At 36.0% G+C, this 27892-nt stretch overlaps 1 protein-coding gene across 1 annotated transcript in view; it reads right to left on the bottom strand.

Moving 5' to 3' along the window:
* Positions 1 to 2071: 2071 nt before the first annotated feature.
* CCDC14 (coiled-coil domain containing 14) overlaps positions 2072 to 27892 on the bottom strand; it is a 42170-nt gene continuing 16349 nt past the window's right edge. Inside the window, exons 7-12 of the mRNA XM_019650928.1 lie at positions 26964 to 27459; positions 24777 to 24918; positions 13249 to 13331; positions 11135 to 11353; positions 10929 to 11061; positions 2072 to 5183 (exon numbers count right to left, since the gene is read on the bottom strand). Of these exons, the coding sequence (XP_019506473.1) occupies positions 4247 to 5183; positions 10929 to 11061; positions 11135 to 11353; positions 13249 to 13331; positions 24777 to 24918; positions 26964 to 27459 (2010 nt within the window). The 3' untranslated portion in view covers positions 2072 to 4246. The remainder of the gene's footprint in view (positions 5184 to 10928; positions 11062 to 11134; positions 11354 to 13248; positions 13332 to 24776; positions 24919 to 26963; positions 27460 to 27892) is intronic.

Genomic DNA, 27892 nt, shown 5'->3' with positions numbered 1-27892 from the left:
AAATGTTGCCGAGTCAGATTGTTCAGTGCCCTCGTTTTCAACGTGTTTTTTCCTACATTTATCCCTCCCATAAATCGGTGACGTAGGCTGGTAGGATAGATTATTCCTGCACTGGTGATATAGTTAAGAATCTTCTGCCTTTTCTCTCCTCCTAAATATTTACCAATCTGTGGCTTCTCAGAACAAGTAGTGTGCAAATGTTTGCCAAACAAAGGTGAATTTTCTTTCAGAAATAAATTATAGGAATAAAGGACAAAAGTTACAAGGTTACAAAAAGTTACTTTTGAGCAAATGTGTGTATTAAAGCTATAAAGAAGCTGTTGCATGAATTTACCAGCACTAAGAGAAATCAAGTGAAGCCTAGATGACCATTTGTCAGAGATTCAGTTAAGTTCAACAAGAGTTATCAACTGCCTATTATATGAAAGACACCAAGAGTCACAGCACATGTCAAAGATGAAGAAATCCTGGTCCCTAACAGGGTAAGAAGGTTGACATGTAAACTGATACACACATCAGTGGAGATATAAATACAAGGTACAAAATAAGAAGAAGGGTTTGAAGCATGAGTAAAAATTTGTCAGGAGGAGCCTGGGCAAAGGGGTAGCCCAGGCATAAGGAATATACATGGTACGTTTGGTATCGTACCAGAGCAGGTATCACTGTAGGGCAGATTCCTTTTTTGGCTATGAGTGTGAGATAGGTGACTTCTAAAGTCCTTTCAAAAACTCAACTTGTAAGCCCTAAAATCCCTAAAATCTTACCATTTCTGATAACAATTCTCTGGGAGGTCCTACTTAGGCCAACTACTTTAAATAAAATAGCATCCAGTTCTCTTACAAGCAATATACAAAGACATCAAAATATAAGGTGTAATATAATTGTAGAAATCATTCATTTAAGCAATCAGAGCATAAGGACATTTAAAATTAACAGATTTGAAAAATAATTGTTAGCAAATGAAATCCAACTTTATTTAGTGGTATGCTTAAATTCTGGATATAATTTTTGAGGAGTCTCTTAACTGAATTAAAATGTAAGGCAAGTCTGCCATTCTGTGTCTCTTGACCGTTTTTCTTCAGTGTTTATAACTATATGCTTTGTGTCCCAATGTAATGTAAACTCATTGGGGACAAAGAATATCTGCCTTGTTTTGTTGTGTTCTCTGAGCCCAGACTAAGACATGGCACATATTTGAGCTTTCATTTAATTCATTCACTGGATGAGTGAATGAATGAATGAATCTGTAGCTGAAGGGGTTGCCCCACGTGAGCACTAGATACATAGTTGGTAAGATGTGATTTGGCTGCATGCCCTTTCTAACTAGGTTGTGCAATCATGCCCTACCTTCCGTGTAGTGTAAGCAGGCCTTTATAACCTGTAAGGCACTTGACATAAATGCCACCCTTAGTGAAAAGTAAACATTTCTGGAAGATTTACTAGCTCCAGGGTGGTGTGACTAAGGGAAGAATGTGTACCTAGTACTCTGGCTTTGTTAGCCCTGCCCCTAGGATCTCTACACTTGGTCAAATAGAATCAGATTCTTTCATCTTCAATGGTACACAACCGCTAAATCCATGAACAGTTTGTACATTACCACCACAGATCCAAGAAAGGAGAGCAGAATAGTGACAAAATGCCAGAGGATGGTTCTTTGCCACTCTCTACCCAATATCTATTAGGAGATACTGAATTCACCCTACTAGGGTTTAGGGAACACTCCACTAATACGTCTCTCACACTTGGGGACATCTAAAAAGCATTTGTGAGATGGCTGGGCTTTGGGTCAGACTGACTGTTGTGAGACTATGATGAGCAATACGGACTGTTGTGCAGATCTAAAGGGGACTCCTGAGAATGGGCACCCTTTCTCTTTCTTTCCTTTTTATCCAACTCTCCACTTCTAGTTCTGTTATCAAGACTTAACTTGGAACTTAACTAAGACCTTGAGTTTTCATTTGTTCAGTGTGACTCAAACTGATTAAATTGGAAATCTTGGAGTCATCTTCGAATTCCCGTCTCTCCCATTTTCTATTAAGTCACTAAGCCTATTGAACAATTTTTCAGTTTGTCTCTCCTTTTCACTTTTTTGCCAAAGGCTTATCAATTTATGTGTGGACTACTGCGACAGCTTTCTTAGTGGTCTCCGGTCTTCCTCTCTAATCCTTATTTACCATCACTCTATGCAGTTTTAAGAACACCCAATTTCATCTGTTCCTCAATTAAAAAAAAAAAAAAGCACCACCACCAAAGATACCCAAATACCTATGTTTAATAGTTATTCCTCAGCCTGGAGCTACAATCTCACCCCAACTCTTCAAAATGTGTTATCAGCATCTATTATTACCATTATAATGTGATCTTTGCCCTTCAGGTTTAGTCAGGTTGATGTTATTATCTACCATCCTCTTAATATACCACTCAACCAACCCCCACATTTTGTGATACTGACTTTCTATAGGGTAAACATTTTGAGGATATTCACAGGATTGTCCAAATCCTATACATTCTTTAAGATCCAAATGAAATTTCTTCTCTTCTACGTCTTCCCCTACCTGGTTTTTTTTTTTGGCTTCCTTCTTCTCTACACTTCTATGAAACACAATGTTTCTCTTCCATCCATTTTGTTAGGGTCATGTGCCACCTTGAAATTTAACTGAATTATTTTCATGTTTCTATGCCATGTATGTCTTATATCAAATAAATAGTCCCTCGAGGATTTTTCAGTCTCATTTGTTTTCAATCAAATTATTAACCCCTAATTAAATGAACTCATAAGTATTTAAAAATTTTCTTTGCACATAGGATGTTGGTGCTGTAGTAAGGGCAAAATAGGATGATCTTCTTGTATCATCAAGTAATAATCTTAAAAATTTACTTCTGCATATGAATAACAATTGAATATTTGGGAGTACGCGTATACAGATCACACAATTTTCTTCCTTGCATTATTATTTTGTACTTCTGAACTTAATGTGTTAAAGAGTTGTGACCTCTTACTTTCAAATAAACCAATGAATTAATTTATGTAGAAAAAGTAATTACTGGAAGTAATAAAAATTAAAAGTATTAATGGACAATTCTATGAAAATAGCCTAGAATTCACCTAATATGTTTGGTCTTAAGGAATCACTATTTATAAAATGTGAACATGTCAAAGAGGCTATACCTGGGTATTTCAGAAGCTGCAGCACCGACACTTGAACAAAACCGCAGGAAGCGGTTCTGGGACCAGCAAAACACGCTTTAATGCTAAAGCTCGCCCAAGCACTGAACACATGACGTCAGGTAGGTGATTTGTATGGAGTATTAGTGATAACACAACACTCAACTTCCTAAGAGTAAAAATGTGCTGCTTAGATGGAGAGAGGAGATACTGAGTAGTTAAGGGATGTTAGTATAGAGCAGCAGTGCAACCTAGCTCATATGATTTATAGAGAATGTTCTCAGCTCAAGTGCTGAAAAAAAAATTGGTCCAGAAAGGCAGACTTAAAATCAGTGCAAGATTTACAAACTCCATCACGTTCAAATATATGAGTAGTAAGGATAAAACACAAATACACATTACTTATTAAAATAACCAAATTGCCCAAACTAAAACTAATCTGTTAACATTTCTTTTATCAGTCTGACTTTATTTGTTAAAGGCCTTAAACATGCATTCAGGATAAAAATAAATAAAAGTGCTAAAGTTTTAAGAAACCATATGCTAACTTAGGATGTTACCTATATTTTATTGGACCAATCAATGTTTTTTAAGAGGTGGAGTACTTTCTGTCTTAAATGTTTATACATCTCACTGAAAATACTAGCCTGTAGCACAGAGCATCCATATAAAAACACAATGCCATTAAAAAAACAAAAAGAAATCCCGAATCTCTAGGTTGAATATAGTATCTTTTACCCAGAGACTCTCTTCCCATTATCCTTTATGACAACCACAGAATCCTTCCAACCTGCACCGTTTGCCCAACAGGGTCATAAAAGAACTCTTAAGTGCTAAAATAAAATATCATATATAATACTTCCCTAGTTATCCACAACTTTCTTCTCTTAGCAAATGTCAGTTTAAGGTGACTTCTTTTTATAAGCTCCACAGTGTCAATATATTCCAATAATTTATTATTCATTTTTTTCACACATAATTAATATAAAACATCACTTCTCTAAAGAAATTTAAAAGATACATTCAATGTAACCAAGTTCTAGTCTTAAAAAGCAGCGCTCAATTCATTTCCATCCGAGTTCACTTCTCTAGATGACCAGCCCTCAAGGACTCCTGGAGTCTCGCGATGTTGGCATCCAGCGCTGCAAGGCCATTTCGGAAGTCTTGCTCATCACGAGAGGTGAATGTTGAGAAAGAAGAGATGCTCCAGTCAGATGTCAGGTCCGAATGTAAAAAGCTACTGTCGGAGACAGCACTGCTTTTCACATGAAAGCTGCTGCTCTGACATGTGGAGGGGCGGTGACACACGTCTGGTTCCTGTGGCTCCTCCGGGGCCGCAGGGATCTTGCAGATGGCTTCCTTTATTTTTTGGAGGAGCTGCTTGTCCTCCATGTCAGCTGTCCTGGAAAGTTTCTCAGGGGCATCTTCCGCTTCCTTTCTGGAAGAGGAACAAACTCCGGGTGCACACAACTTATTTTCTTTCTCAGAGACAAGTCCACCATTGCTGATCAGCTTCGGTGGAGCTACGCTGACCTGTGGCTGGGGGGATAACCTCTTCGATAGTGCTAATTTCCTTTTGGAAGGGCTTCTAGCAAATGGAATGTAAACTGTATCATCCAGATTACACTCATCTTCTATTAAAGTTGCAATTTCGCTCTCCTCGTCACAATCCTGTTTTGAAAGGGGAGACAGGATTCCAGGGGCAGGTGCTTCCTCTCTGCTCCTAGTGCCTCTATGCTGAGGGCCTTTGGAGGACGGAACATGTTCACAGGGCCCATCTGGTGCTGCGTTCTCCTCACTTTTAATGGTAGAGAGTGGCTGTGAATGTGTAAAAGTGCGATCTGTTTCTAAATTATTTAGGTAGCTCATTATGGAAGCGTGAGCTGGGATTGGGTCATGTTGAGGTTGTTTTTCATAAATGTTCAGAAGTGATTTCGTAAGATTATTCCCAGGCTTGCAGCGAGCGGTGTCCATGCTAAGATCTGAGAGAAGCTTTGCCACACTGCTCTGTAAAGTTCTGTTAAGAAGAATTTAGTACACTAATTATTTTTTCTACCCATTTCTTTCATTTATTTACATATACCTCATCTTTTAAAGAAAGGATTGGAAGCAAGTGTCTGGTTCTTAATATGGAGAAAAGCAACTCAAAGCACAAAATCAAAGAATACCCTCAGGAAAGAGCAAATGAAAATAACAAATGATAAAAGATCTTGGTCTGCATCAAATCTAATATTATTACATCTAAAAACAGGCTCAGAAATCTTTTTCTCTTAAGGTATAGAGATGCTTTGTTCTTGAGCAACATTGCAAAATGTTAAATATAATACTCATTTGATAGTGGATTTTGTTAGTAATTAAGTTATTTTTCTTCATTCAAAATATACATGCAAAGAACACTGGAACAATACTGGGAAATAAGGATGGTTAGGATATTATCTGGCATAAATAGGTATAAGCAACAGCTAAGCACCAGAAGTGTGGTGTAAGGAAAACCGCATAGGATTTGAAGTCAGACAGAAATAGACTAGAATCCCAGTGCTATCACTAGCTGTGATCTTGGGCAAGTCACTCAACCTTTCTGAATCTCAAGTTTCTCAACTGCAAAATGAAGATACTTACTTCAGAATTACAATGATCATTAAATATGATTAAATAATAAAACATAAGGGTAAAATGCTTAGCACAGTTTCAGGCTAAATGGGTGTTCATTTAATGGCAGCTTTTATTATCAGTCTTATTAAAGCCACTTTATACCAAGCTTTTGCCTATTTGAATTCTATCACATATGTTCTTACATATTGATAAGAAAAAGAAACACACCAATTTTAAAAAACATACAAAGGACATCCACAGGCTATTTTAAAAGATTACAAATAGCCAATAAGCATATTTTAAAAGTTCAACTTTTAATCAGAGAAAGTCTAATTTTTAAAATGTGACCTTTTTTTGCCAATCAAATTAACATAGTAAAATAAGCCATTGTGAGAGAAGCCTGGAGAGGCAGGTACTACTAGTGTACACTGGTATAGCTCTGCAGAGCACACTTGCAATACATCAGAAAATGTGTATATCCCACACTTTTTGATTCACCAATTTGCACTTCTAGGAATTTATCCTGCTATAAATTTATACTACACAAGAGGCTGTACCCAAAGATATATTCACAAAGATATAACTTGCAATAAAAAATGGGTGGACTTAATATTTTTATCTTCAAATATAATGGACTGATTTAGGTAAATTATGGTATAACTGCATCGCAGCCATTTATAATCCTGTTGTAAAGAATACTGATGGGGAAATGTGCTCTTATGTGAGGTTAAATTAAAATGAGCAGGCCATAAGTAACACGCATGCAATACTATTTTTGTAAAAGCAATCACACACATCCAAATAATATGCCAAAAGGAAATCTTTATACCAAACAGTTAGCAGTGATTATACCTCTGGATGTAGAATGAGTGATTTTTTTTTTTTCCTAGAAAAGAAAAAAATTATTTTTTCCAACTTGGCTTACACCGTAATCTTAAACATGCTCTATTTTGAGTTCTGATCGCTGTTCAAATGGCAATAACTCCTGCCATTTGTTCTTATACCTCTTCCAAGAAGCTAATGAGCTATTATTAAAAGACAAAATATACTATAGGAACATATCTTTAAAGAAATGCTATAATGAATAATTACCCATTAATTAATTCAATCAGAACTGCATACTGAAGTTTTTATTTATTTTTTGAAAAGGAAGATGTGTTGAGTTTTCTTTCTAGACCTAAAAACGTTATCTTTGCTATGGACAAGATCAGTGATAAAGAAAAGAAAGAAGGAAGGGACAATGACATTAATAACAGCTTAATCTACAGAAATTAATAGCAACCCTTAAGCTTCTGATGTATAAACAAAATGTGACTCACCATTGTCTCTGAAGTTAAAAGAAAAATCTCTAATTAGAGATGAGAATATGTCAAAATTTTAAAGGTAGCAATACAAGCACGTAGGGAACTATAAAGTGGATATATCTGTGTTTATATTACTTGGGATACAGCTAAACACGTTGACTCTTTCTTAATACTTAGAAAACTGGCACATTTCATAAGACAGGCAAGGTTCTTTTTGGGCTAGTTATAAAAATATACTAATTTACATGACTCTCAGCACTTGGAAGAGTGCTCTTAGAAGCTATTAGAAGATTTACCCTTCTTTACTGAGAATATATTAATTTTCCCAAAATTTTTAATAGTTTTATATGTATTATAGTAAAATCTAAAAAAATGACAAATATGTTTTTCAAAATGACTGAAGGTTGGAGAAGGGACAGAGAGATCATTTAGGAAATTTGTTTAAAACTTGTATGTGTACCTTCTCGTTCCAGTATCCCTTCCCAATAGTTGGAGAAAGGCATTCAGGAATTTTGTGAAATCTCTCTTCCAAGAGAGATACAAAAGACATACACCTCTCTAAGTGAGGTGGAGAACTACAGGGAAGAGGGATGGGGTAGAAGATGAATGCGATAATTCATCTGTATTGTCGGGTGTTGCTGCTTTACCTTCTAATGTCAAAGTAAAAGTAAAGTGGTGACAGTAGCCAAACTGTAGTACTGGAGATGTTCCTAATTAACTGAACTGCATAGGGTGTCACCAAGCATACTATAAATCATCAGCGTGGGTGAATTTAGATACAACTAAGCTCAAAGACAGGTCTGTTGTTTTATTTTGCTTTTTAATTTAAAGGACAAAGCAAAAATTGCCATCAATGGGTATGTGCACTTGCATTTTGAAACTGTTACTCAATCTTCAGAAAATGTAGGGATACTGTTAACCATTATAAGACACTGCACTAAGCCAGCCCAGTAATGATTCTATAATCATATAAGTCCAGGTAATCTAATGGGTGAGCTAGCAGTCATGAGGCAGGATTTATGCCAGCATAAAAATAATGCTGGAAAAAAGCTGAGAGGAAAATTCTTGAGAGTCTTAAGAAAAAGAGAGCAAAACATTTATATCTAATAGTTTAGACATAGTCTATTCTAAGAGTAGATAATATGTACGAAATAATGAGCTTTTTCAGTTCCTATGCTTCTAGGTTAGGGTGAATGTTAAGAACAGGCTCTAGTTTTTCATTCCTAATAAACACTGGAAAAGACAGACTGTGTTATTTTGAAAGAATGAGCAGACACAAAGGTACCTTCTACAAAGGTAGAAAAATCTCTTAATAGTGGGTCATCTTCTCTCAGAGAGAAGCTGTCCTTTTCAAAACAGGATACAAGGCTGCAGAGGGAATCTGAAATACTGGCTCAGGTCCCAGCTCAGGCATCAACCAGCTGTGAAAGTCAGGTTAAGTTCCTTCATTTCTTTGGGCGTCTATTTATGCTAATTTCTAGAATAATTATACTATTACTTATTCTGAAAACTGTTCTTACATTTTTGTTAATTTTCTTCGCAAATGCACCACACATGTTAAATAGTTTCTAGTCCAGCTTATTCTTAAAAAAAGATGTGTCTCCCTATATAAATCATCAGTGCACGCGAATAAGCTTTTTTGCTTGATGATGTGGATATTTAGCAACTAAAATGATTAAATATTTTTGTTTGTGTTTCACACATATAAATATTTGGAACATAATATATAATAAATGTGTGTTGAATAAATGAATAAGCAGATGAATCCATCCATTTATCCATCCCTCTCCCAGGTAAAAAAAATGCTATGGTTTATTCAGACTACATTAGGCACGGAGTTATTATCAGGAATTAACTATTTTAGTTACGGCCATGACATACGCAAGAGCGAAAGAAAACATGGCTAGGAATTAAAAGATGTGAGTTGTCCCAGGTTGTAGTCCCAGCTCTGTTATTAAATTTGCATTAATATTTAATTTGCATGGTCCCAGTTTCCCCAACTATGAAAATGCAGATATTAAAATTGTCCCTCCATAGATGGGAGAGGACTTTAAAAAAAAAATCAAAGTACTTTATAAATAAAAGATAACATCAGCTTCTGATTTCATGCCCATAAGGGAGCCAGATTTTGTAGTCTGAAGAGAAAGATTATGAGAAGAGACCTCCCAGGAAACTAGATCCTCTGCTTCACTTTCTGCTGGGGGCTGAGAACCAAGCCACTTGAAATAAGGAGGCGCTCCCAGTGACACAGAAGCAACTGTGCGTGGACCTGGACCATGCTGACTGGAGTCCTGTTTTTCTTTCCCAAATGGACTATATACCAATATACTTTAAAAAAAAGTTTGAGATCAAATTTATATACTATAAAATTCATCTTTTAAAAGTGTACAACTTAATGGGTTTTCGTATTTTCATAGAGTTGTACAACCATCAGCTCTACCTAATTTCAGAACATTTTCATCACCTTAAAAAGGAACTCTGTACCCATTAGCAGTTACTCCCCATTTTTCCCCTCTTTCTCCAGCCCCGGGCACCCACTAATCTTTTTATTTCCATGGATTTACCTATTCTGGACATTTCATATAAATGGAATCATACAATACGTGGTCTTTTGTGACTGGCTTCTTTTACCATAAATACTTGATAACAATAGTTTTCACCCCAAAAGTACTCCTCAGAAAAAAGATGCTTTTTCTTTGGAAACCTTATAAAGGCTTTCATAAGAAGTGACATTTTCTCAATTATTTTACTTTAAATGAGAGTACTATAGGCCAACATTTTAGAAACTTTGACCAGAGCCTAATTAATTATAAAACATGAATGCAAGAAGTGTCTTTGCTTTTCCCACTGTTCAATAAAGCTTGAATGAAATTATTCTTTGAAATATGAATGTGGATAAAAAGTAATATTTCTATGCTAACACTGCTTATATAGTCATTTCAAATGTTTACAAAATTAAATTAATAAATTAAATATATGTTACTGTTTCATCTATTTTTCCCTAAAAGTTTATAATTCAAAATGGATCTTCTTATCTGAAATACAAAGGAGACTGTTTTATATTCAATACTGTTTTATATTTACAACTATGAACTTCCAGGATCACTCAAAGGCACGGTCAGATCTGATGATATTCAGCCTAAAATAACTGACTTCTCTTCTGGGATTTTAAAAAGTAGTTGAAAATCCAAATCTTAGCAAATGTCTCAAGAGAGAACTGAATTTACACATGTATACCATATAAAAATTGAGTGACGCACACCTGAAACTACTAATAAAGAAGCTGAGTGAGGTGATTTTATTGGAGTAAAGACATGGTAGGAAACGCAGGGCTCTTATGGGTTGTTGCCAACTCCCTCATTTTACTGATGAAATGAATGAGGCTCAAAGAAGCTCAATGACTTACCCAAGATCATACGGTAAGAAGGCCTACTGTGCTAAGTGCTTATCCTGACTTCTTTCTTAGTCCCCTCATCAGCCATATTCAACTTTATAGCTGAGGTTTAGAGAGGTAAATAACTTGCTCAACATCATACACCTAATACATGGTAGAGCAGGGGTTCCACTCAGGTCTCTCTAGCTTTAGAGCCAGAGAGCTCTTAACCATTTTTACTAAACAAGTCTTCAGCTCTCGTCACAGCCCTTTTCCTGGAGTCACATGATTTAAAAAAGCATTTAGCCAGGTTCGAAATTTCTAAACTGTTGACATCTTAATTGGAACAACAATAACAAAAATATTAGAAATTAGCAAAAACATTGACAAAATAAAAGAAAAAGAAAGGGAAAAGAGAGCAGATCTAAAATTATTTTGAAGCCTATAAATATATCTAATACAAGGAATAAGTTATTCAAATATGCAGTATTACCTGGTTAAGTCTCTCAGTCGAGTCACCTCAGCATCACGCTGACGTAATGTTATTCCCAGTATCTGATTTTCCTTTTCAGCAGCTTTTAACTTAAACTGGGAGCTTTTCATATTGACTAAGGATTCCTCCAATTCTAAAACGACAAACAAGTTTCACTTTCCTTACTCATTTTTAAAAAACGTGATACCTTCAGTTCAAATACATACCAATTTTTATTCTAGTTGTCTCGATGTCAAATTGCTGTTTATTATCAAGTATAGTTTGATCTTTCTCTTTAAATATATCAGCAAATTTTTTGGTTTCATCTTTCTGATTTTCAATCACTTTTAAAAGCTCTTCATTTTTACTCTGTAGTAATTCCTGGCTCTTCAATGACTCCTGTAATTGATTCTGCAGGGACTTATTCAATGATTGAAGAGAAAACACTGTAAGACAAAACAGATCAAATAATTATTTTCTCAATTTAAAAAGTACAAACCTGGAGATCTGTTTTTACAAAAGGCTTAGAATTTATTGATTTCACTTAACAATTATGTGCTTGAGCACTTATATGTTAATACTAAATATATTTTAAAAATTGTTTGGCAGAAGTCATGCCTTTCTTCTCCAATTGATATTATGGGCATTAAAAAAAATTTTTTTTTGGACCTTTTTTAATGGAAAAATACATGCACAAGTTTAAAAAAGGTTCAAACACCACAAAATACCAATGATTCTCTATGAAGAGTCTCTCCCACCCCACCTCCACTCCCTCTGCCAGAGATAAGTCACTATTAACTTTGGTATCTTTCTGGAAAATACTTTTGCAAGTATTTAAAAAAATTTTTAAATACTTTTAAATCATTAAAAATAAATGAATCATACTACAGTACACCTACAGTTTCTAACCTGGCCTTCCCCCCACCCCCATAAGATGCTATGCATCAGCCACATATCTATCATATTCTTTTTAATGGCTGTAGAAGTATGTGACACCGTTTATTTAAAAACGCAGCCTTGAGTGAAGGCTTACGTTGTGTGAAGCACTGTAGTAGAACCTGGGCACACAGTGGTGAGCAACAGAGACATGGCTCATGCTCTCACGGAGCTGGTAACAAACAAGTAATTATAAAGAGCAATAAGTGCTCTCAAGGAAAAATAAGTAAATACGTAGAGAATAAAAACGAGATAAACAACTTAGAATCAGAACCACTGATATCCCTGCTTCCCATCTTGGCTTCCTCTCTCCCACCCATCCTCTCTACCCCCACCATTTATTCCGAGTAGCATTCAAGTGATCTTTTCCAAAATTACTCTGGTGAAGTTGACCATGTTTATGAAGTGCATAATGCTCTGTTGGGTGTTCATATTTTTCTTATTCCTTATAAAAGATACTTACATATTAAGAAAATTAAGCCTTTGTCATATCATGTTTCCCATTTTGTTGATGCATTTTGAATGTATTTATAATTTTGCTGTGCAGAAAATGAAAAAAGAAATTTTTCTGGGGCATATTTTATCAATGTTTTCCTTTGTGGCATCTGAGTTTCTTTCAGGCTTAGGAAATGTCCCCCATTACCTCCCAAAAAAGTTCTCATCCTTCCCTCTAGTACTATTAGCTTTTTCCTTTGTCTTTTCTTTTACTTTAAGCTGTTTGGTCCATGAGGACAATTTGGCAATATCTGTCAAAATTCCAACTGTATATACCCATTGGCTCATTAATTCTGCTATAATCTATAGAAATACTTGCTCACACATGTGCACAAAGACATATGTACAAGATTTCCATTGCAGCACTGCTTGCATTGGGAAAATGGGGAAGTGCCTAGATATCTATCAGCAGAAAACTTTAAATACATAATCATACAAGCAGAATATTAAAGATCTTAAATAGAAACATATTTATGTAATTTGATAGAGAAAAATGTCCACCACATGTTAAGTGAGTAAATACAAGCTACAGAAGAGCACATACCATACAAATCTCATTTCTATATATATACATAAAAACCTCATTTCTACAAAAACAAAGTACTTATATAGTTCTATTAGCTCCTGTCAAATAGTAGGTACTCAGTAACTATTGATTATTTGTGAAATAAGTCAGTCATATAGGAACAGAAGGTATATGAAAGGAAGCACAGTACAGCCTTTTTTTTTTAATAGGGGTGCATGCATCTTTTATTTTTCTGTTCCTACACCACTTTAAATTTTAATAAGGAGTATTATTCTTATTTTTTAATTTTTTGATTAAAAAGAAAGTCCACTCAAGACAAAGTAATTAAGAAAGCTCAATTGTTTATCAATATTTTCCATCAGTTCTGAAAGTTCTTTTACCTACATTCAAGGTTGCATTCCCATGAACCAGATGCCTTTCGAGTTTTTTCTTGTTCTCTAAGTTGATGGTTCAAAATTCTCAACTGCCTAAAGGAAACAATAAAGACATACGAATATAAATGCAAGAATCCCAAGCTCATTTAACAGTGTACATTTGACAGCCTATTTAAAAGGACAATACAAACGGTGGCCACCAGGAGGACAGAAGTCCATCTTATCCCCCAAACAAAAGACAAAAACCAAACAAAACCACATTATTATACTCGTATATAGGCCTGTGATAATTTTAAAAGATTGTCAGGGACAGTATAAAACTTCTCCTCACAAGGAAAAGTTCACTTCTCTGATTTTTCCTCTTTCCTTTTTTGTTCTCTTATCTTTTCAAGCAATGATTTCCTTGTTTTTCCTATTTATTTCATTTCCTACCTCCTCTTGCTATTTTATTCTGCCTTGATTCTCTGTATTTTCTCTGCACTGTAGTAATGATCTACTTTTTAAAAGATATGTAATAACTCTGAATTAGAATACCTACAGGGACTGACTGCTATTAGACATCTATCTGCTCAGTTTGTCACACACTGAAAAAAACTGGGAAATGCAAATCTATGCTTCTAATAATTTCTTTATTGGATGGAAAAGTTAATAGCCTAATTTAAGTAAAGAGAATAATAAACAGCCACTTTGTCTTACAATGAACTTCATATGTAGCTGCTTCACAGATAGAAACATACAAAAGGAACTAAAAAGTGTTTTCTTTATTTCTAATAAGTTAACACTAAGAAAGGTTGTCTCTAGTATCAATCCAGAATTGCTTACCTGAAAATATTCTGCATTAAAGTACTTGTTTTTGTTAGTGCATCTAAAATTATAGTGCCCTGTCTCATATCATTTATATGTATTAATTCCAGATAAAGAGCCAAACATAAAATATACAAACAAACCCAACTATACAAGTTTCATGTGGAAATCTACATAACCTTGAAATGGAAAGGCATTCTTATACAAGACTCAAAATCTAGCAACCATCAGAGGAAAGAATAAAGGATTTAATTATATCAAAACTTGAAACTTGCTCTACAACTAACAATCTAGAAGAAAATAGCTTCCATATTCATTGGGGGTGCCAAGAAAATGTATATATACAAGTGAACACTTTGGTCAAGGTTGCTCAAGCAGTAGTTCACCATAACCAGAAGTGTCTGGACACTGATGGTACCACTTTGAGCGCCTCTTGTAATTGCAGAAGTCAAATGTGACTTGTATTCATCTTTTGTTATTGGTATATATTATTACACTTTAAATACAGTTTTCCTTTCTTAAAACGTGTATACATTTTTTTTGGCACCCTCTGTATAACTGACAAAAGGTCTAAAACATTTAAAGAGCTCCTACAAAGCAGTTAAAGGCAGTAAAAAAGGACCAAGGAGATACATAAATGAGAAGATCCAAGATGCAGAGTAAATAAACACTGTGCTTGCTTTCTTCCGAGAACACATTAAAATTGCAACTAAATTATAGAACAATCAATCCGGAGAACCATCTGAAATCTGGCTGAACAGAAGTTTTATAACTAAGAATATAAAGAAGCCACGTCAAGTCTGGTAGGAGGGACAGCGACACAAAATGAGGTGGCCTCAAACCTCTGTGTGGTGGTTGAGAATCAAGAGGGATACCTCAGCTGGGGAGGTTCCCCCGGAGGAGTAAGCAACCCCACCAATATACCAGGCTCCCCAGCCCAGAGTACGCGTGTCGAGAAGAGGAGCCCCCACAACATCTGGCTCTGAGAAATAGTGGGGATTCTGATCATCCAGGTGGGATGAAAAGCTGTGGAAAACCCAGACATCTTCTTAAAGAGTCGGTGCACAGACTCACTCACTTGCAGGTACTCACCCTGGGGTCCAGCAAAGGGAAGGCGACCTGGGGAGCGTCAGAGGCATGCAGAGGGGGGTTCAGGGGCAAACTGAGGTGGGTGGCTTTGAGGCAAGGGCTGGAAGATTGTTGCCATTTTCCCTGTGTGGGGATTTTCTCACAAGCAGCCGGCAGGCGGGCGGCATTTTTCCTGTGTTGAGCCATCCTCCACAGGCCAAATCTGAATCTAAGCAGGTCTCGTGAGCGCCACCGCTCCACCCTGCTGACTTCCTAGGACCTGGCCTCACCAACTCCCCCAACACCGGCGGCAATTTCTCATGAGCAGATAGCCCCAACCATATTGCACTCATTCTTGGAAAACTATAAAAGTCCATGGGCCCCAAGTGGGCAACAACTGGCCTCCGTGTGCTCTGAGACTTTTTCTGAGTAGCTCCAGGCTCAGCACTGGCACCAAACCAAAATCTACATTAACCTGGTAACCACAACTCTTCCAACTACAGTGACTCCCTGAGACCCTGCGTCACCCAACTTGCGTACAGCTAGAGGCTTTATTTGTGGCTGAACCTTAAGGGAGCCGGCAGGTGGCAGCAGGCCTCGGGGTGTCCTGGCTTTTTGCAGCGCTACCTCAGGACTGGTACTAGTGGGAAGACATCCTTGGTCCACAGCATGGCCTCTCCCACACACCTGCAGGTTTAGCAGAGCCATTGAACAACTGCAGACCACTTTGTAGCTCATACCAGGTAGCCCCCGGTTGGTCACAGACAGTGGGTGACCTGGGCCTGCAACAGAGCCCCTCCCAAGAGGGGCTTGGATTCTTTTTGTTGTTGTTGGTGGTGGTTGCTTCAGACTACAGCAGAGCACTGCCCAATTAATCCCACAAACAGCACACACAAGGGGAGGTATCAACAGACACCAGAGCCTCCTGGGGAGAATCCCACTCTGGGGGGACATCCCCTGCACAGCAGCCTGTAAGCTGTGGACATGGCTAAATCCCTCAGCCGATCAGCCTGAGGACCAATCCCACCCACTGATGTGCCAATAGCAATCAAGGCGCAACTATAACAGCAGGGCACACACAACCCACACAAAAGACATTCCTGGAGCACCTGGAGCAGATGACCAGGAAGACTGTGTCACTGGGCGCCACAGGGCACCTACTACATATGCCCACCCGGTCAAGACTGGGATACATAGCAGATCTACATAATACATAGAAACAAACATAGAAAGGCAGCCAAAATTAGAAAACAAATATGTCCCAAATGAAAGAACCAGAGAAAACTCCAGAAAAAAAACTAAACAAAATGGAGGCAAGCAACCTACAAGAGACAGAGTTCAAAAGAATGGTTATAACGATGCTCAAGGAACTTAGGGAGAATTTCAACAAAGAGATAGCAAGCTTAAAAAAGGACATAGAAACCATACAAAAGAACCAGTCATAAAGGAACAATACAATAACTGAAATGAAGAATGAAGTAGGGGAAATCACCAGCAGACTAAATGAAGCAGAGGATCAAATCAGCGATTTGGAAGACAAGGTAGCAGAAAACATCCAATCAGAACAACAACAAAAAGAATCCAAAAAAATGAGGACAGTTTAAGAAACCTCTGGGACAACATCAAACATAGTTACATTTGCATCATAGGGGTACCAGAAGAAGAAGGGAGAAAGCAAGGGACTGAGAAACTATTTGAAGAAATAATGACTGAAAACTTTCCTAACCTGGTGAAGGAAATAGATATACAAGTCCAAGAAGCACAGAGAGTCCCAAACAAGATGAACCCAAAAAGGCCCACAGCAAGATACATCATAATTAGAATGGCAAAGGTTAAAGACAAAGAGAGAATCCTAAAAGCAGCTGGAGAAAGGCAACTAGTAACCTATAAGGGAGCTCCAATAAGACTGTCAGCTGATTTCTCAACAGAAACTTTGCAGGTCAGAAGGGATTGGCACAAAATATTCAATGTGATGAAAAGCAAGGACCTACAACTAGGATTACTCTACCCAGCAAAGCTATCATTTAGAATCGAAGGACAGATAAACAATTTCCCAGACAAGAAAAAGCTAAAGGAGTTCATCGCCAGCAAACCAGTATTACAAGGAATGTTAGAGACTTCTTTAAGAGGGGGAAAGAAACCAGATCAAAATTATGAATAATAACATGGCAATAGTTACATATCAACAATTACTTTCATGGATTAAATGCTCCAATCAAAAGAGTTAAGAGGGCTGAATGGATAGAAAACAAAACCCTTACATATGCTGCCTACAACAGACTCACTTCAGATTGAAAGACACACACAGACTGAAAGTAAAAGGATGGAAAAAGATATTTCATGAAAATGGGAACAAAAAAACCCCAAAAAAAGGTGGGGTAGCAATACTTATATCAGACAAAAGGGACTTTAAAACAAAGGCTATAACAAGTGACAATGAAGGACCCAGTAATCCCACTTCTGGGTATTTATCCGAAGAAACCCAAAATGCAACTTTGAGGGGATGTGTGCATCCATATGTTCATTGCAGCATTGTTTACAATGGCTAAAATGTGGAAGCAGCCTGGGTGTCCGTTGATGGATGAATGGATAAAGAGGAGGTGGTGCATATATTCAATGGAATATTATTGCTCAGCCATGGAAGGGAATGGGTTCTTGCCATCTGTGGCAGCATAGAGGAACCTGGAGGGTATTGTGCTGAGTGGAGTGTGAAACAGAGAAAACCAGATGCAATGTGATTTTGCTTATATGTGGAATTTAAAGAACAAAATAAACAAAACAGAAACACACTCATAGATAGGTAATAGTTTGATGGTTGCCAGATAGGAGGGGCGTTGGGCGTGCGGGTAGTATAAAAAGGGGAAGAGATTAAGAAGTACAAATTGGTTGTTACAAAGTAGTCATGGTTATAGCAAAAGAAATATAGTCAATAATATTGTAATAACTATGTATGGGGTCAGATGGGTACTAGATTTGTTGGGGTGATAGATGGGAGAGGGTTGGGGGCAGGGTAAAAAAGGTGAAGGGATTAAGAAGTGCAAATTGGTAGTTACAAAACAGTCATGGGGATGTAAAGTACAGCATAGGGAATATAGTCAATAATACGGTAATAACTATGCATAGTGCCAGGTGGGTAGTAGACTAGTCGAGAGGATCACTTCTTAAACTGTATAAATATCTAACCTCTTATGCGCTACACCTGAAATTAATATAAAATAATATTGAATGTCAACTGCAACTAAAAAATTAAAAGAGGGAAAAGGTGAAGGGGAATAAGAGGCCCAAATTTCCAGGTATAAAACAAATAAGTCATGGGGATGTAATGTACAGCATGGGGGATATAGTCAATAATATTGTGACAGTGTGGTACAGTGTCAGATGGTTGCTGGACTTATGGTGATCATTTCTTAAGGTTTATAAATGTTGGGTAACTATGGTGTACACCTGACACTAATACAATATTGTATGTTAGCTATATGTTTAATAAAAATATTTTAAAAAAAAGTGATCAAGGATAAGAATGGGCACTTCACATAACATATAAAAATGGCCTATAAGCATTTGAAAAGTGCTTAGTCTCACTATGAGGAAATGCAAGTTTAAAACAGGAGATGTTTTACGGCCATGTTATTGACAAAAACAAAAGAAAATAACATTATTTGTTGGCGAGGGCAATGTGATAGAGGGAAATGAATTATCTCAATTGGGGAAGTCTATTGATATAACCATTTTGAATGGCAATTTGGCAGTATCAAACAAATGTAATTGTTCCAGCACTACTTATTGAAAAGATGATTCTTTCCCCATTGAATTTCCTTGGCATCTTTATCAAAAACCAGTTATCTATATGTGTGAGTTTGTTTCTGGACTCTATTCTGTTTTAATTATGTTTGTCTACCTTTACGCCGACACCATACTGCTTGATTACTATAACTTTATGTCTTGAAATAGGGTAGTGCCAATTTTGTTCTCCTTTCCCCAAGTTGTTTTGGTTATTTTAGATTCTTTCAATTTCCACATAAATTTTAGAATCACCTTTCTACAAAAATGCCTGCTGGGGTTTTCAATGAAATTCCATAAGATCTATAGATCAATTTGGGGAAAACTGACATCTTAACAATAATAAGTCTTATAATCAATGGATCCGGTTTATCTCTCACTTATATAGGTCTTCTTTAATTTTTCTCAGCAGTTTTGTAGTTTTCAGTGTACAGGTCCTATACACATCTTTTATCAAATTTATCCCTAAACTTCATATTTTTTGATGCTAATATAAATCATATTGATTTTAAATTTCACTTCAAATTGTTCATTGCTAATACATACAAATATAATTGCATTTTGTATATTGATCTCATATCCTATAACCTTGCTAAAAAGCTCACTTAATTCTAGTAGCTGTTTTGTGGATTCCACAGGGTTTTCTACAGAGACTATCACATCATCTGCGAATAAGGCAATTTTACTTCTTTTGTTTCCAATATGGCTGGCTTTTATTTCTTTTTTTGCCTTATTGCACTGGTTAGACCTCTAGCACAATGTTGAATAGAATAATTATTATTTGCTGGATATCACTCAGATATTTTTCTAGCATAGACAGAAAAATTAGCTAAGCAGAATTTAAAATAATGGATGACATTACAAATGCATTTAAAAATATTTTGAATTGAATTTAGGATTACGTGATGTTAACTGAAGGAAAAGTAACAAGTGAAACCAGAACTCATTAATGAACTTTAGGCAAATATTTCTCTACTTTAAAAAAATATTATTCCTAAATAACCTAAAATACAGAAAATAAAATTTATATTGTCAAGATTAGTAACACATTCTATTCTGTAACTATGATTTCCATTCTTAGTTCTATACATAGATTCAATGTTCATCTCTGATTCACTCCTTTATGTAAATTCATCTCTTCGTTGACTGGACTTTTCCATTCAACAATTTTGTTTGTTTGTTTGTTTTTAGACTTCAAGGGTACTGTATTTCCTAAGTTCTTGCATACTTGAGAATATGACTTGCCTTTATACTAAAAGACAGCTGGATCACATATGAGATTCTTGGGGCACACTTTCTTTCCCTTAGAACTTTGTAAATTATATTCTATGATCTTTATACAGCTTTCTTGCTTTTTTTTTTTTTTGCTTTTTTTAAACTGAGCCATCCTGCCACCTGTTGGCAGCTCAGTGGCGGTAGCTCAGCTCGGGCCAGGAATCGAACCCCTGTTGCTCACATTCTTGAGCGAGCTCTTAAACAACTGAGCCATTCGGCTGGCCCTGTTCTATCATCTTTTGGCAATGACTATAGCTGTGAAAAAGCTGAGGCCAGCCCAGTATTTTTCTCTCTATACATATTTTGCTTTTTTCTTTTGAGTGTTTATAAAAGTTAATTTTATTTTGTCCTGAAGGTGTAATAACTTTATCAGCATATGTCTTGGTGTTAATCATTTTGATTGTTTTTTGGGGATCCTCTATGCCCTATTTTCTGGACACATATCTTTATATTAGTAAATTTCCTTTTATTTATATATATTTTAATGTTGTCTTTAATCCATTTGTTCTGTTCTCTTTTTCAGGAACATTAATTATGCCAATTTTGCATTCTTTTGTTTCTCTTCCATATGTCTCATCTTCTTTATAATAATTTTTAGATTATTCTTTTTCTACTTTGTTTTGTATCATTTCTTAAAACTTATCCACCACACATTCAATTGCTTAACAAATATTAGAATGAGTGCTAGGAACAATTCTCAGCACTAGAAATGCAGCAACAAACAAAAGAGACAAAAATTCAGCCTTCTCAAATTCATAGAGACAGAAAGGGGAATAGAGGTTACTAGGGCCTGCGGGGGAAGGGAGAAAGGTATTTACTCTTTAATAGGTACAGAGTTTACAGAGGGATGAAAAAGTTTTGGATATAGACAGTGGTTATAGGAACACAGCATTGTGAATATATTCATACTTAATATCACTGAAATGTATACTGACATATGGTTAAAAAGTCATATATATTTTACTACAATAAAAATAAATTAATAAATTATTTAAAAAAGGGTTTGGGAAGGGAAGTAAGCTAAGGCTTGGAAGAGACACTAAATGAATTTAGTAACAACTGAAACAAAGATTATTTAGGGGAAGGAAAGCAAAAGCGAAAACACAAACAAACAAATTCAGCCTTCATATTGCTTAGGTTCTTATGAAATATAACATCCCTGACACTTCATGTTTGCTAATTTTTTGTTGTTGTTTCTACTGGGGCTTTCATTTTTGTAATATTTTACGCTTTTCTCTTTTATTTTTCTGAGCTTATCTAATTCGTTTCTTCTCTTTTTACTGTTTTATCTTCTTTAAGCATTTTCTCTCTCTCTGTTTCTGCCTTTAAAGACTATAACTTCCTGGAGACTATTGCATACCGTTTCAAGTTTTCCTGGGTTTTCTTTGGGCGACTCATCTTGTGATGTTTATTCTTGAACATCATTTTGTCCCTTTTGTCAGTTTATATACTTTGAATGTTATGCAAAGATCTCTCCTTCTGCAAACTTATTTCTTCCCATAGCTTCTGTAACATCCCTCTTAGTTTTTCTACGACTTCGCTAGTTGTTCCTTCTCGGGTTTCTTTCACAGGCTCCTCTTCCCGTTCTTTCCCTCATCGCCGTTCGTTATTCCCCAGCAATGCACCCTTGGCTGTGTTTGCACTCTATACCTTCTGGGTGAATTTACCACTTCTACACTGAAAATAAATCACTTGCTTGTCACCACCACTGTCTCCAGTGCCCAAAAGTGCCAGATCCATAGTAAAAGCTCAATAAAAATGTGTTCAGTGCATAACTCTCACGTCTGTATTTCTATCCTGGACCATGGTCCTGTGCTCAACTTGTAGCAGATGGTCTAAAAGACACATTCAGCATGTCTAACATTTAACTCACTGGCTCTCTTCTACCTCGAAAATAAAATGAAATAAAAAACAATCTATTCTTCCTCTAGTAGCTTCTGCCTGGAAGAATTATGTTACCATCTGTCAAATGATCAAACCAAAAGATTGAATGTCACCCCTGGCTTCTCCCACTCACTCCCATTTCACTTTTTTGTTCTGCGTGGGTACTTAATGGCCTCGTATTTGAGACTAAAATCAGGAAGTGGTCATGAATTTCAACTTGCCCTATAAATATTAAGGCGCTCTCTAGCTCGATGGCTCCTAACTAAAGCAGTACCCTTCAACCTTCCAGGGAATTGAAGAATGTTCCAGAGCTTTTGGTGGTCACAGTGAATGGGGCATTACAGACACTGTGGGTAGGGACCAGGAAGGCTAAATGTTGAGCACTGTGTCAGGGGTTCCATACAAAAACTGTCCAGCCAAAAATGCCAAAAATGCCCAAATGCCATAGAAATAATGAACCTAGCTATTTTTTTTGAAAGCCACAAGATGGCAATAAACTCCAAGAAAGTCCTGAAAGATTGCTTTCTGGCTAAAGAGAAATGTAGTTTCTAAATGTCCAAACAGAAAAAACAAGTTTTTTGTTTGGAAGTGCTGAAAAACGCTGCATTCCAACTTTCATTTGTCATGGAGATTACGGATTATTCTAAGTTAAGATTTCCAAAGAGACACAAAAATTCCCACACTTCTGCTGGAAACCTCATTCTGCTAAACAGAGCATAAATCTGAGAAATTCTTCATTTTCCAATAATTTCATTTTTAGAAGGTCAAGTAAACAATGGTAACAGCATGCTAGATAACCTCTGTCCTCTAAGGCCACAGAGCCAAGAAGCTCTGGTGCTCAAGTCTGAAGAATTAGTTTAAGATATCTAACTAATGCCTTTTAAAAAAATTAAAAACAAACAACCAATTAAGTAATAAGCATAATTTTCTTAAGGGGTTTATAAATTAGCTCTTAAAACAACTCTAAAGTATTCTGAGGAATAGAAATAAATAATAACTATTGATATTTCCCATGGTCACAATGTTAAAATAGATAATATTCTGAGGCTAAGTTCTCGTAGTTTATTGAAGAAATCAATTATTTGATAGTTATACATTTAAAAACATGCATGTTTACTTTAAATGGTTTACAGTATATTCTTTTGTTCCCCAAATACACCTCAATACTGAAGTATAAATAAGTTAGTCTCTATTTCCCAGAGCCAATGTAGAAGTACAGAAATCAAGATCATTGTGCTCTAAAATCCAAGTGCCCAGGTTTGAGTCTTATTTGTTAACTTCTTAGGTTTGTGACTGTGGGCAAGTTACTAACCTCTCTGTGCCTTGGTTTCCTCATATGTAAAGGAGAATAACAATAATGCCTACCTCACAGGGTTGTTGTGAGAATTTAAAGAGGTGACACATATGAAAGTTGTTAATAGCTTAGCACAAAAGAAACATCCAATACATGTTAGAAGTAGCATTGGTTATTACCATTATTATTATTTATAGTTGGTTTTGATTTAAAAAAAAGCAATATTATTACATAAAATCACTTAGGCCAGGACGAAAGACAATATTATTCGAATTTAAACCCAGCAACCCCATCACATATCATAGTATCTAGAGACTAACGGTTGATAGAGAAATAATCCTAAGCAAGTATATCTCACTAGGTATTGTGCCTTTGCAGGCTCTAGATCCATGAACTTAAGCTACTCTCCAACTAGGAATCCTATTTTATTGCTTTCCAGTTTCTTGACAATGTTTGTACAGGTCCTTGAGGTCCTATCTGGTACAGTGTCTATAGCTCATGCAACTGTAATGCCCTCTCAGGGCACACTCACCCTGTAGTGCTACAGAAGCACCTGAAAATGTCCTCCAATTCTCTGCAAAGTATACTGATAAATAGACACCAGGGTGGTGGCCTTGGTGGTCATCACTGAAACATTCAAAGTTAAGATGTTATTGATAATAGGTAAGTGATTTCTATATTTCAAGATTAGATCCCTGGCTAACATCTTTCCTAAACAGATTAAGACTATAATTCTAGTATAAGTTAAGGTGGTCAAAAGAAAAAGTATCTAAGAACTGAAGAATTTTTTCCTATGTCTGAGTGTGATGGGGCTACTGATGCTCACCCATATCAGGTTCTCCTTTCCTTGTGAGATGTATGGGAAGGATGGGAAAAATTCATGTCACAGATGTTTACATTAGGCAGGGCCACATGCCTTGTTTGAGCCTACAAAATGTAAGTAGAAGTGAGATTGTCACTTCTGGGCTGGGCCATGTAAGTTTGTGTGCCATATCCATGTTCCCCTTTTCCTGGAAAACACTTAGAGACAGTGGCCTCATAATGGAGGGAACCTAAATCCTGAGCTATAGGATGAAAGAGAGCCTCTGATGACCATGTTGGTCTTTGCTGTGTTATACCACAGATTTTGGAGTTTGTTACTGGACGATAGCCGACACTAACCTGATAAATACCCTTAGGTACTTCATTTTCCTCTCTATATATTACCAACCAACAACAGAGATAAAAGAAGTGGGAGAAAATATATACGAGTGGGCAGAGGTAATAGAAGTTAGAGAATGCTAGTAGTGTTTGGAAAATGGGAAAGAAAAAGTAGAAACAATAAGACAGTAGATCTATTTTTCTTATGGAGCCCTAGATAATCTCATTTGGCACCTTTATTCTAGCTATGGGACATTTCTGCATAGAGACAAAATATTCCGAGCAAGTCTTACCTGCGTAACTGAGCATTTTCACTTCTTAGTGGTTGCATGGCCAGTGCTATTTCAACTTGAGTATTTGTGTTTCCACTTATTGCTGGAAGCAGAGATATACATGCCTCCAATTCTGTGATCAATCTCTGAACTTCTGAATCCTCTATAAGAGGCAGAAAATATGAGTAAAAACAATACTGTAAATTATTTTTGGATAAGATTATTCATGTGTATTACTAAAAAAAAAAATTCAGATATATACGTACTGGCTATAAATAAACTCAAGTATTTATAAATTTAATACTCTAACCCTACTTTCCTCTCTCCTGCTACCTGCATTTGATTATACAGAAAAACTCTAAAAAAATTAAATTCAGTAAACTAAAGAGTAATCTTAAATCGCAGAATTACTAGTGATTTTTTTCAGTTGAAGAGTCCAATAGGAAGGAAGATAGTTTACATCTATTTCCTAGTTCACATTACCAAAGGACTACTGGGCTCCTATAATTACTAATGGGTTTCCTGTAATTGATATTACAGTATTCACTTTTACAACACAACCTTTGATCCTGGCAGAAGCAAATAATTCACTTTAGGTGATTCAATTTGGCAAAATATTGAAGGAGATTCTACTGAGATAAGTTTCATTATTTAATTTTATAAGGGAGACTTAACACAACCAGCCACACCTCATTTGATGTGGCATCAAAAGCAGCACCATTTCTGTTATCAGGTGGGGGAAGTGGTTGGTTTTGGAGATGGCAGGCACAGGTAGGAGGTGGTTTTAGATTTTTTTGTCCTTTTATTTTTGTTCCTTCATTTCCATTCAAATTTTCTATAGACTGAAAACATTTAATAATCATAATAGTAACTGTCTGATAGGAGGTAGGAAGTATATTCTAAGTTACAAAAATAACTCAATCCCACAGGTGTTTTAACACCCTGATGAAAAGTACATGCACACAGTAAACAACCATGCCAATGGCTAAGCGGTGCTCTACCAATCCTTTGTACAGTGGTTTCACTCATAAGCACTGGAGGCACAGACCTGGGTTCCGCCATGTTCTAGCAATATAACTTGAGTCACATTACTCAACTCTTGAAGCCTAGATCTCTTCATGGTTGAATGAGATAACAACAGTACTTCACAGGGTTGCTGAGAGGATTAAATGAGCTCCTGTTCTTCAAGCCTGTTTCCTCAATTATAAAATGGGAGCAATCACAGTACCTTATAGGATTGCTGAGGATTAAATGAGATAACGCACATCAAACGCGACACAGTGCCAGGCACATGTTACATGTTCAATAAATGACAGCTAATATTGTTACTATCTTTATTATTATCATTGTTACCATGAGTATTTGGTTAAGAGAATCATAATAAGTTGAAGATCTTACAATAGATATTTTAATATATTAAAATATATATTAAAATAAAATAAAATGCTATATTCCTACAGATACATTTTAAGATTTGCTATTTAGTTTGTCAGTCTGCAAATATTAAGTATTCAATCAGTGTTCTGTAATCATTTACTGTGTTTTCTAAGACAACAAACCTGTAATTCACTCCAAGCAAAAGGCATTACATATTTAAAATATATACATGTAATGCAAACAAATGAATACAACCTAGCTCAAATATCTTATAACTCCACATAAGACATTTTTCTTGATTTAATTTAAAAAAAAATCCCAAAAGTAAACTAAAAAGGGCATAAAAAGATTTGGGTTATTTCTCAAAGTGAGATTTGTTAAACATTATAACAGTTGGTTATTAAAGAAATCATGGGAAGAAAATCTCTGCATTTTTTTAAAATAGAAAAAATTATCAGTCTAGTCAAGAGAGTTAATCATCTTTAGGGATCCTCTAAAGCCTTCAAAGTTTATCTCTACAAATTCTCTTTGGCTGAATCTTTTCAAGATCCCTTTGGATCAAGTAGAATTAATACACTTGCAAGTAAGACTGTTTGATATTCCCTAGTACATTTCAAATCCACAGGAGATAAGAGGGATCAAACCCAAACAAATAAGAATAAAACTGGCAGGACTCATTTTCTTATTAGCTCAAGACGACATATTTCTTGGAAAAATAGCACAAATTCCATGTCGATTATTCTAAATTTAAATGATGACTAAATAACATGACACTGCTTATATAGCATTAACACTATGCTACAGAAAATTACAAAGAAAATACTTATCTACCTTGTTCTGCTACCAGGGCCTTCAGCTCTCCCAATAGATACTTTATAGTTCTAACTTTTTCAGCACTCTGGTTTGCATTTTTTTCCTTCTGGACATCCTTTATTCTTGAATCTCGCACATGTATGTTTAGATCCTTTCCTTCGCTTGTGACCTCTCCAGTTTGTTCTTTGGCACATTTTTCTTCATTAGTGGCCAAGAAAGCTGGCTGTGACAAAGTGGGGCTTTGGAGTGCCTGACTGTCCGGATGAGAATGCAACAGATTCATATATGTTTGGAAACACTTCAGTAGGTCTGGTTCCTTAGGAACTTCTTGTGGCAAAATCCCATTAGCAAGACCCAGTGGCTGAAACATTGGAACAACTGGTTTGTCAGTTTGGGGCAGGCTACATGGAACTCCAGGACTAGTACTGAAGGAATTCCTCAGAATATCAGTATAGTTCACAGAAACTGTTTTATGTTGTGATGAAAACTGGTTGTCACCATCAGTCTGAACTTCCTAAACAGAGAAAAAAACAAGCTAAATCTTCAAAAATGTAAATGTTGACTCATAGGCATTAATTATAATAAACTCAAACCAGAAATATTAGAAAATTACTTTTGTAGGATGGAGTTACAGATTACCAGTGAGCAAGCTAGAGTTCCCTTAGCACAATATTCTAGTTTTTTAAAGCTTAATTAGTTTACTCTGCAATTTGGGAACATTATAAAGCCATGACTAAAACAGATTGTTTATAAATATCACACATGGTTGAAAAGGCATCAAAAATTAGTAAACTCTGGGACTAAATCAAACTTCCACTTTGGGAAACTGCATTGAAAGAAAATAAGCTCAAACATACAAAAAGCTTCTGCACAAACATATTTATAGAAATGTTATGATTGTAAAAAACTGACTGTTGCTTAAATATCTAACCATAGGGAATAGTTAC

Source organism: Hipposideros armiger, unplaced genomic scaffold (genome assembly GCF_001890085.2).
Source record: "Hipposideros armiger isolate ML-2016 unplaced genomic scaffold, ASM189008v1 scaffold_8, whole genome shotgun sequence".
Classification (NCBI taxonomy): Eukaryota; Metazoa; Chordata; class Mammalia; order Chiroptera; family Hipposideridae; genus Hipposideros; species Hipposideros armiger.
This window is presented reverse-complemented; position numbering and strand designations above follow the sequence as displayed.